Here is an 11,730-nt window from a genome sequence, read left to right as displayed (position 1 = left end):
ATCCACTTTCATTCATGGATGGTTGCCTCTGTTCAACTGTGCGATAAGAACCCATCTATTTCTTCATTCCCTACAAAATTCTTATCTTCCTCCTCCTTGAATAATTTGATGGCAGGTTAAATACTCACTTTATCAGGAAAGGAAATCCATCTCATCTCTGGTGGCTTGCTCAACGAGGGATTTTGTTCTTGTTTGTTTAGAATTCGAGGCGTTGACAGGTTTTTACGACGCACAACCAAGTTCCACGACTAACTTGTTTACTCCATCAAATTGTCTGCCAAGGGTAACAAACTGTGTCCAAACTTTTTTCTTAGGTGACGCAAAAAAGCTGGTAACCCAGAAATTTATCAAAATTAGAATAAATGTTTGACGGACTGCACTTTTTAGCCCAAACCAAGGCTTATGTGATTATCGTGTCCCTACACTCTAAACAAAATTTTAATGAATCATTACTGCGCGGAGTGCATATATGACTCTACCGCGATAGTAATGATTTGGTATTAAAACAATAGTATATGGTAAAAAAAAGTAACACAAATTAGTGTTAAAATTATTACCAAAAAGTGTTATTTTAATACTAAATCTATACCGAACATGGTGTAAATTTTTAATTCCGTCACGGTAGAATCATATATCTACTCCGCTGGATTTTTTATTACCAAGTTGCTAAGAGTGTATTTCTCTGAGACGGGAGAATTGCTTGACCGATTATGACCAACTTCGTCTTAAATACTGTTGAGTAATGCTTTGTAAGTGTTTAAAGATCCGTTTTAAAATAATAAAAAACGCTTTTGGACCGGTAAGCGTAACAAATATTTTTAGCAATTTATCCGAAGAAGGGGGACCCTTGCGAATATTTTAGAAAATTTTGAAAGTTGAGGAATTTTTGCATGAATTAGTAAAATTGGTAGCTATAAAGACTACACATGGTATAACCCACATCGGTTGTCAAAATTTTTTATTAAATCGCAGTTTGATATTGACGTTAAAATATTATCGTATTAAATCAAACCCTGGGTCGGGCGCGAAGTTTTGAATTTTAGCGCAGATTTTGTCATGTTGGGATATTGATACCACCGTTCTACTCAGTAAAATAGTCAATTTCACGTGACTATCACTTGAAAAAATGCAAATTTAATTGAAATTCAACCTCCATTCAGTTCTATCCATAAATTTCCTACGCTGTGTCGGCTACTATTATGACGTTTAGCGTCTCACCGGGTTATACAATATGCTCAAAAATCATAAATGCATTAATTAAACTATAAGTTCTTTTAATTTCAAAACTAAAACCAGTGTTGCATATTTCCTGTCCAAAACAATTTTTCCCACCATAGTGGGAAAGAGTGGTTTTAAACAATACTTTCCCCCACTTGGCAATTGGAATAACCATTGAGCCACCTAGCGGTATGGAGTCCCGCCACCTAGTGTAATCTGCATAAGAACTACATTTTGCCCACTGTTTTTTTGGGTGTGAAAAAGTGTCTTTTTCCCAGTGTTTGGCAAAAAGTGGTTTAAACCACTGACTTAAACCTGCCATCTGTAAAATAAATCCGACCAATACGTTAACGCACAAAACTTATCATTTACCCTTGTCCTAAGTTTTACTAATTTTTTGTACATTTTTATTTTATACACGTTACAGAAATGTCGTCTCAACTCGACCTTTTCCCTTCTCGATCCAATATAAAATCAAAAAAGAAACAAAACGGTCTTTTTGCACGAAATACTTGGTTGAGGAATGGCGAAATGTGATACGACGATTTGCAAGATTGGGATGTCGGATGGTATTTATTTTCTGCCGTCTTCCTACGAGAGTAACACCGACCTCGGAAAAGTGTCTCCCTGTCAGTCTCACTCTGAACGGATTAATCGCAGTGCAGCACACAGGTCAGCCAAAAAACGTGTCCTGTACAAATCTTTACCATCTTCGAATTCTCCTCATGCTCATGACCATCAGTTAACGTAACATAAAACTAATCCAATACTAGATTTATTTCCTGATACAAGATTTATGTCTCGTTTCCCTCGAGGCTGATAGGAATTTGGCAGAAGAAATGTTTGCGTTTGTTTCGAATATTGGTTTAAAACAGACATTCACTTGCACTTCGTTGCACAGTATTCTGATTTTTCTTGGGTCGTCTTTTGGGTGTGTGAGGACGTTAAAAAATTTAGACACATTTCGGAAACATTGGATTTCTTAAATTGTGTTTAGGAAATTGTATTTCTTAAATGGACGAAGCCTATCACATCCGGTGTTATGGAACCGCCATAAACAACGGGTTTGCTGGTGATGGACTGTATAATAACTAATTAGGGTTGCACGATTCCCGCTTACTGGGCTATATTAAGACATTTCTGCATTTAAAAAGTTCAACTCGGGACAAATTAAGATAAGATAAATTAAGACATTTTTACTGGAGGATTTAGGATAATCTCGGCGTCCATTAAATTTCACTCAATAGTTTCCCCGGGAAACCTTCCCGTACCTCCCCTACCCAAAAGTTTCTCAACAAATATGGGAATATTCCCATGTTTGTCGTTATCATGTTGTTAACCTAATTATGATTTTAATTAATAATTATTTTATAACTAACCTCCCAACAAGTATGGAATATTCCCTAATAGTTAAATTCCCCGAATTTTGATACAATTTCGAGGTAAGATTGGAAACTTTTCGGGCAAATTTGAGCCTATGAAATTTATCGGCCGATTTTAATATACAAAAATATTCACATTTTGTCACGCACTTAACCAAATAATTAACATTTCCCGGCTTCATTATTTCTTGTCAATTAAACTCCATTTAATTCAACAATACAAGACTTTTTCCAAAATCAAAACTCAAAATTAAACAATATTGAAAATTCCCCAAATATTTTCAACTTCCTAAAAGTGTATCAAACTTTTTTTTAAATCCCCAAATTCCCTCGAGCTGGGAGCCGTACAACCTTAAACACAACTACATATTTAATTATCACTAATTAAAAACAATCTTATTTTTTAGAGGGTCCCAACAAATTCTTAATCCTCACCGAACCCGGGAACGACGTTACCCAACTCCAAATCGGATTTGAAGGTCCTTCCTCCCCTGATGTCAAATTAGTCACACTTTCCAACAATAATGTCAGCGTGACCTTTGTCCCCATCGTGGGAGGAGACTATAGGATCCACATCCTCTACAAAGGTCACCACATATATGCTTCCCCTTTCAAATGCAAAATTGTGGGCGACGTGGCTTCCAACGTGAAGAAGATGGTGTGCGGAGGTGCCACCACGAAAGGGAAGGTTGGGCAGGATAACAGTATCACGCTAGATGGCAGGAAGGTCGGGATTTCAGGTAATTCCCAATTTCCCCCTTCCAGGGTTGCAAGTGGTATATATCACCTGGTGAGATTTAGTGAGATTTAATGATTTATATCAATCATCTCAGTTGGGGCTGAGTGAGAAATATGAGAAATAATGAGCTAAACTTGTAGTTCATGACCCCATCTGCTAGGTGGAGCTAGTGCATGGCTCACAAATCTCACTATATCTCATATTTCTCATGCCTCACTATTTCTCATTAAATCTCAGTGAGATGAGATTTGTGAAGGTGAGATGAGATTTCTGCAACCCTGCCCCCTTCCCATCCATGGCTTGCTAAATTTTTACACCTGCTTTTTGGTCAGGTGGTCTCACCGCGCGCCTCGTGGGTCCCGCCATGCCCACGCTGACCTTCCTGTATAATGAGGATGCTACAATTACTCTCGGGTACAACGTTACGAGCCCAGGGCTTTACAAGCTCTTCATAAAATTTCAACATTTCTCCGTTCCCGGTGGGTGTTTGAAGCTTTTTAAATAAATGGGAAATTAATGGCGGTACTATTTAAATTTCCAGGAAGTCCATTCAGCATTTTGTGTACCTGAGATGTTGCGGGGGGATGGATACATTGTTTTATTTCTGTAATTATGTACTACTCATGGCTTCATAGGCATTATATTTACAATTTCGTCTGATATCTCACAGTAATACTAATTATTTATTTAAATTAGTCTAAGAAGTTTAATTATTTTAAATTCTAAATAACCAATTTGTCGGGTTAACTTACTGCCCTACATAAACCCAACCTTTCATTGTTTCACTATACGTAAAGAAATACCGCGAAGCCAAAGGAGTCTCATGTTTAAATTAGTAAGACCGCGCTAGGTAAAACTCGCCATGACAGACATTGTTAAAAAATATTTTTCTTATTTCTAACAATTGTTTCGCCCCATGAGAAGTCAAAACTATTGGTACAATCAAATTTATTTTATTTAATTGTGTCACAATTATTAAAAGTGCGGAGAATTAATAAAGAAAGACAACAATTAGTTATATGCTTCAATCGAGCACATTAATTATAAATGCGAGACACATATTAGTTTACAAATACCAAGAAAATTTAATATACTAATTATTATAAAATTTTAGGAAACTATAATTCAACCTCTTACAATGCGATGGTGTGAAGTGCAACTCTCCGATTTGGCTGAAATTTTGGAATTATGTGGTCCAAGTCAATACAACCAACGTTTCTTGAGGCAGTTTGTGCGATGGTTCGATTTAGTCAAAATATTTGAGGTCAAAGTTGAAAAACGGGTGATTTTTACCAAGCGGAGGAAGCAAATTCCACTTCCATTCTTTTTAAACGGAAAAATCGCCCGTTTTTTTCAACTTTGACCTCAAATATTTTGACTAAATCGAACCATCGCACAAACTGCCTCAAGAAACGTTGGTTGTATTGACTTGGACCACATAATTCCAAAATTTCAGCGAAATCGGAGAGTTGCACTTCACACCATCGCATTGATAGTGGGTTCACATGTGGCCATGCCATCATAATTTTATCGCGAAATTACTAAACTGCTAATTGGCCACATTTTTAAAGCTGTTAACCCCACGGAGTTATTTACCTTCCCAATAACCACAAACAGTCCTTTGAGCTAAAATACTCGAATATTTTAGAGAAGCCTACACTAATTTCCTACTCGCACTAAATTGTCCATCCTCACAAAAACAATTGTAAAGTACAACCTCCATTTCAACGTCTTGCTCTTCGCTGCCACCAAGTAGTAAGGGGGGATAGCGTTCGCACCACCATGTATTTTTTATGGAAAAAAGGGGGATAAGCGTTCGCACCACCATGTATTTCTTATGGAAAAAAGGTGGATAAGCGTTCGCACCACCATGTATTTCTTATGGAAAAAAGGTGGCTAAGCTTTCACGCCACCATGTATTTCTTAGCGCTTTCACACCACATTGTTATTTCTTATGCGGAAAGAGAATGATGTGCTTTGGATATTTCTCACTATAACCTCAATATGTGAACTCATGTGCGTTCTCCCCAAATCTCATTTTCCCCAAAATCTCATTTTTCCCAAAATCTCGTCAAATCTCATTTTCCCTAAAATCTCATTTATCCCTATGCATTTTATATGGAAAAACAAGGTACTAGCCTCCATGCTTTATCTTATGATGATATGTGAGCTTATATGAGAATATGTGAACTCATGAGTTGGATGCAATAAAAACAACGACAACAAATCAAATGCAGTTTGCTCAATTTATTTATAAATTCAATTTAAATTCAATTCAAATGTAAAAGTTGATCAATTTTATTATCTTAAAACAATTTTTTTTTTCAAAAGTAATTTGTAATAGAGGAAAAGAAATATGCATTTAACAAAATTTACAAATTTTACGTTGTTTGTCCCGAGCAGAATGACGGATGAGGGAAGAAGATTCTCGTTTACGAGATGGTGGAGGTGGAGTGGGAGGAGAAGCTGGTGGGGGAGTTGGGGGAGGTGGTGGGACATGAGGAGGAGGAGTAGGAGCGCTAAAAAGCGTTATAAGATTTTGACCATTGGCAGTTCGCAAAGCTTCATGCAAATAGTCTACGACACCGTAGAGAGTGCTCGTGATGAAGAAAAGGCGGCGTAACTCTACGTCAAAAATCAAAGCGCCTGCCTTGTGAATGGAAAGGAACTGTCGATGTAAATCAAAAGAAAGGTCACCTGCTCCAGGGTGACGCTGAGAAGCTTGGAGAGCATTTAGCCATAAGACTACTACCCTCCCACTCATGTTTCCGTCTTGAACAGACGGAAAAATATGGGGGGAAATTTCCCCAGCATGGTGAATGTAGAAAGTTTGATTTAGACAAGCAGAGAAACACTCTGCGACAAATTGGAGAAAAGCATTCCAAGCAGGACGAGTAAAGGCGAGAGGGTTATGGAAAGTCCCCAAACCTGAATCACGATTCAGGATGAGGATTTCAAATTCCGAGGAAGTTACATTCTCCTCCCCAAGAAATTGCAAGTAAAAAGGAGGAAGACGAAGAAGAATGAAAATATGTTGGACAGGGGTTCCAAGAAGTTGAAAAATAAGAGCTGGCTGTGGTAGAAAAAAGAAATTACCGTTGGTATCACGCTGCACCCTAAAAGCCCAATTAAGGATGATAGCAATTTTCGGGGGAAGAGTGAGATTGCCTGCGTAAAAGTCGACTTGACCAAAGAAAAGGTCTTGTCCATCCTGGTCTTCTGACCTGTTCCAGCTCGCCTGGGGGCTGTAGATGGGGATGCGCTCCTCGGATATTTCCCCATGATCTTCAAAGTCGATCCGGTACCGCCTAGCGAGTCCTGCAGCAAGATCCAGTCCAAAATCCAAACGTCTGGCCCCCATCAACGTGCAGGCATCCAAGAATTGAATCAAAAACCTGACAAACAATAAATGAGTATCAGTACTTATCAAATCAGTCATCACACACGCAAAACAGTCAAATACAAACGCACATAAGTAATTAGGAAGCTGATGATGACTTACCTCACGTTCATGAATGAAGTTGAGCATCCTAGTTACCTGGTTCTGGAAACCAGGAAATTGAATGCCATCTTCCGACAAGGCATCATAGATTCCTTTCAGATCAATGGTGAGCGCCTTTTGCTTGCCGAGACAACGAGCAAGAGCAAAAGCGTGATCCATTGACACATGATGACGATTGAGAATCACACAAAAATCGAGTACCTCACGGAAGAGGTTGTAGTTAATCCGGTGAGCGACGGCATTGGCAGGTTTGGGGATGAACATTATTGATTCGCGAACTTAACTTAATTCTCGTAATTTTTAAAAGTTGGAAGTTTTTGTTTTGAGGAGATAAATATGGCAATGTGAGAAGATGCAAAATGCAACTGGGTGAAAAGTAGGAAGAAAAATAAGCTAAAGTGTTTTCGAGGGAAATGAGACGAGGGAAAAACGAGACATTATCTTTTCAAAGAAAGGATAGTCAAGTAACTGCCAAGTCAAGTAGCTGAGAGGCAATAAATGTGCAATAAATCGGACCTTTTTCTTCTCTCGAGAGAAGAAAAAAGGTTCAATTTATTTACGAGTAGAGTCAATAATTTAGCTTGATTTTTATGTCGGTGACAAAATGTACCCTAAAATTGGGTAAACGTTTTCTTGGAAGATGAGAGGAAAAAACGATCTTCTTTTGTTATGAGAATTATTTATTGTTATGTTTATGTCGGTGACAAAATGTACCCTAAAATTGGACCAACGTTTTCTTGGAAGATGAGAGGAAAAGACGACCTTCTTTTGTTATTGAGAATTATTTATTGTTATGTTTATGTCGATGAGAAAATGTACCCTAAAATTGGACCAACGTTTTCTTGGGAGATGGGAGGAAAAGACAACCTTTTTGTTATTGAGAATTATTTATTGTTATGTTTATGTCGATGAGAAAATGTACCCTAAAATTGGACCAACGTTTTCTTGGAAGATGGGAGGAAAAGACGACCTTTTGTTGTTGTGAATTATTTATTTTTCTGTTTATGACGATGAGAAAATGTACCCTAAAATTGGGTCAGCGTTTTCTTGGAAGATGAGGCGAAAAGTTGTTAACGGTTGAAAAATGTATTTATTTATTTTTATGAGGGATTGTTTTTTGTGAAAAAAAAATAATGGATGGTTTGAAAATGAGTCGAAAATTTTTTGTTGAATTCAAGCATCAAACGTTTCGATCAGTATAACTCAAGGATGGCTGAGAATAATGAGTTAGTAAAGAGAAGATACTCGACAAAGCAAAATGGAAATTTCAGATTTTATGCTTGAAGTGTCCCATGGTTATCATTGCTCCTTATGCAATGAGGGAAAGTATCAATCTCTCCATCTCATAAAACAACACATAAAAAATATGCACATCCAATCCTGTGCTTTTTGTGAGAAAGAAGTCTTATCTTCCCATGTTTGCAATAATGTTTGCAACCTGTGTCTCCAAGTTCATAGTGCAAAGTGTGTTATCTGTTCAGATAAGCATTGTGCCAGTGTTTGCAAGTTAGTTGGCGAATTAATGAACGAGGAAGAAAAGTGTGACTACTGCAATGGTTCTCATAACGTAGCAGAATGTGACAGAGTTGGCGAAATAATGAACGAGGAAGAAAAATGTGACTACTGCAACGGTTCTCATAACGTAGCAGAATGTGACAGAGTTGGCGAAATAATGAACGAGGAAGAAAAATGTGACTACTGCAATGGTTCTCATAACGTAGCAGAATGTGACAGAGTTGGCGAAATAATGAACGAGGAAGAAAAATGTGACTACTGCAACGGTTCTCATAACGTAGCAGAATGTGACAGAGTTGGCGAAATAATGAACGAGGAAGAAAAGTGTGACTACGGCAAATTTTTCTCATAACGTAGCAGAATGTGGTAGAGTTGGCGAAATAATGAACGAGGAAGAAAAATGTGACTACTGCAACGGTTCTCATAACGTTGCAGAATGTGTTAGAGTTGGCGATGTAATGGATTTGGAATTTAGCGTAAATTCTAGAGCAACTAATGAGCGAAGGTAAGATTTAGTGGTTAAGTTTTATCTACGAGACGAGTGAAGCGCCGCCGCTGTGAAGAGGCATTAACAGTGTCTCAACTTACCCCAATTTTCAGACTACCCAGTGTCTCAACTTACCCCAACTTTTATAATTTCAGCCAGAAGCGATCAAGTGATGGAGACACCCCACCACCTAAACGTTGGCATGTAGCTCCCGACATGTCAATGTACGACAAAAGGACATGCCCCCAATGTGCAAAATCATTTCTGACTAACTATCACTTGGACCTTCACCTACAAAGGGACCATCCCTATCAAGGAACACCCATACAAGTAGGAGGAGGACTCATAACAAAATATCTGAGTCTCTCTACACGCTTATATTCTGGAATGATAGACAATTATCAACTCGATGCTAACAACTTCAAATTCAAAGATGTCTTGGATTTTTTTGAAGCAATTTTCCCCGAGTTGGAGTTCATACTGAATGAACAATTGGACAGTAAAAAATGTTTAAAGATCTCTACAGAGCTCAAATGTCACTTTTACAAGACTGGTATGGATCCCGACACTCTAGAAATGATTGTAACTGACAGAACGAATCCTGACCCTAATTTTAGGGGAAAGACTCACTCTGTTTACCGTTCGGATTCAATCAGAACAATTATCAACTCGCTGGCATACAAAATGTGTGAGTCAGTAGCTTCATTCATCAATAAAAAGTCTGGATGGATCTTTGATTTTGTGTCAGGATTTGAGATCGGCATTGCAAGATTCCAACCAATTGGAAGAAGTGGGTATAAAACAAGAGAGAACTTATTGAAATATGTGCGCTCTAATACGGTGTTATCCATTGATAATACTGACCCCTCTACTGGGTTACCTGACGGTGAGTGTTTCAAGTATAGTTGCACCGCCTCAAAACTGCTACCCAGTCTAAAATCTAAACATGGGCCACATGTAAACCGCTATCAAGAAAAGCGATCGACATATGTTAATCAACTAAACAAAATGGACTTTTCACAATTTAGCAAATTTTCTGAACAGAACCCAGACATTGATCTTCATGTATTTGTTTACGAAGAAGGAGAAGAAGCAAGAAACCTCTACTCGAAAATGCTACGTAAACCTACTCGTTCAGATAAGGACAATATGCAAATCAAAAAAGAAATCCGTAATTCCATCTACCCTCTGTACTCTTCAAACAAGATCCCTCAATTCCGTGTAAAAGAAAGAATTGCAAAGCATACTGATGCAGTGACTGAGGTTACAAACTTTCATGAAATAGATATTCTCCTAATCTTGGAGGATACAGAACAGGGGTGGGATGGGCACTATGCTCTCATCAGGGATTTCAGCTCTCTTATCTCCCTTAGGAAACGAAAATCTTATTGCTGCAAAAATTGTGTCAATAGTTTCACTACCGAGGATCGATTGAACAATCATCGTGGGAACTGTTTGACCCTAGGCATGCAGCAAGTCAATGTTCCTGATGGGGGGTCATATTCCTTCGACAAGTACGGACGAATGGTCCGGGCGCCATACAGGTAATACTTTCTATCACTCACTGTCTTATCTTTAGTAATTATATTTTAATCTTTCAAGATATTTCGCGGATTTTGAAAGCTTCCTGAAAAGTAAAGAAGCACGACTTCTGGAGAATGATCGTCAGATTACACTGGCTCAGCATTTGTCCTCTGGTTATGCATGGTTGTGCTTGGATTGGGATAATCAAGTAGTTGCCTACAACGTCCACCGAGCTACGCATGACAATGAAAATGTTGTGACAAAATTTTTTCAAGGCATTTTTGAGGATCAGAAAATAAGACAGAAAGAAATTAGTAGGCACCAAGATAATGCAGAAACAAGTATGATCATCAGCTCAAAACTTATGGCACGACTTCATAAGAAAATTGCAAACGATCGTGATAGTCTCAAACCTTGCTACTTTTGCGACAAGAAATTTGATGCTAATTCAGAAATTGTTTACCATCATGACCATTTCACTTGCAAATTCCTCGGACTAGCTCATGCCAGGTACTAGATTTCATACTTTCAAACTGAGATGAAGTCTAATTTCCTTACTACTTTTCCAGTTGCAACATTGACGCTCGAATTAGACGTTCACCACCAGTTTACTTTCATGGTTTGAGGTAGCTACATCCGTTTCTACTTATAAACTATATAAACTAAAATCATTGTATTTGTAGAAATTACGATGCACATTTCCTGGTAAACAATTTTACCAAAGAAATGGAAGTTGAAGTGATTCCATGCACTAGTGAGAGGTAGGTTTCCACTCTTGAAGACTCTTTAGACTCTTGTTTGATATATATATATATTTTGTTAGGTTTCTAGCATTCTCTGTGAAAATGGGTAAAAATACCATCAGGTTTGTGGATAGTGCTGCGGTAATGCCTGCGTCGATTGATAAACTCTCCAAATCACTGGGTCATGGTAACAATACGTCACACTTCAAGACTACAAAGCGAATGTTTGGAAACTTCCTCACTCATCCAGCTCTATATCGTGATGGGAACGTGGATCTACTCATGGGGAAGGGGATTTACCCTTACAGCTACATGAAATCTGTGGCCAATTTTGAAGAAACAAAATTGCCTGGCATCGAACACTTTTTCAACGATTTGACTGAAGAACCATGCACACCGGAAGAGTACAATAATGCAAAGCAAGTGTGGGACTCGTACAAAATAAAAAACTTGGGGGAGTGGCACGATCTTTACTGCCTTTTGGACGTTACCATTTTAGCGGATTGTCTCGAACGGACAAGAGAAATTTTATGGGACTCGTATGGCTTGGATGTGGCTCACTACCTAAGTCTACCCATGGTGGCATTCGATGGAGTTTGCAAATTGGGTAAAGTTGAACT

At 38.2% G+C, this 11,730-nt stretch overlaps 1 protein-coding gene across 1 annotated transcript; it reads left to right on the top strand.

Moving 5' to 3' along the window:
* The first annotated feature begins 2,141 nt into the window (after positions 1 to 2,141).
* Positions 2,142 to 4,355, top strand: LOC110860396 (filamin-B). The gene is made up of 4 exons (XM_022109428.2): positions 2,142 to 2,290; positions 3,008 to 3,340; positions 3,672 to 3,818; positions 3,881 to 4,355. Exons 1-4 carry the CDS (start codon positions 2,233 to 2,235, stop codon positions 3,907 to 3,909), a joined length of 567 nt encoding a protein of 188 aa, XP_021965120.1. The 5' UTR covers positions 2,142 to 2,232; the 3' UTR covers positions 3,910 to 4,355.
* The last annotated feature ends 7,375 nt before the right edge of the window (positions 4,356 to 11,730 follow it).

This window comes from Folsomia candida, unplaced genomic scaffold (genome assembly GCF_002217175.1).
Source record: "Folsomia candida strain VU population unplaced genomic scaffold, ASM221717v1 Fcan01_Sc032, whole genome shotgun sequence".
Taxonomy (NCBI): domain Eukaryota; kingdom Metazoa; phylum Arthropoda; class Collembola; order Entomobryomorpha; family Isotomidae; genus Folsomia; species Folsomia candida.
This window is presented reverse-complemented; position numbering and strand designations above follow the sequence as displayed.

Coding starts and splice junctions, on each gene's coding strand:
- LOC110860396 (XM_022109428.2), top strand. CDS start 2,233: ATGGACGAAGCCTATCACATCCGGTGTTATGGAACCGCCATAAACAAC. Junction 2,291..3,007: donor CATAAACAACGGGTTTGCTG/GTGATGGACTGT, acceptor CTTATTTTTTAG/AGGGTCCCAACAAATTCTTA. Junction 3,819..3,880: donor TCAACATTTCTCCGTTCCCG/GTGGGTGTTTGA, acceptor TTAAATTTCCAG/GAAGTCCATTCAGCATTTTG.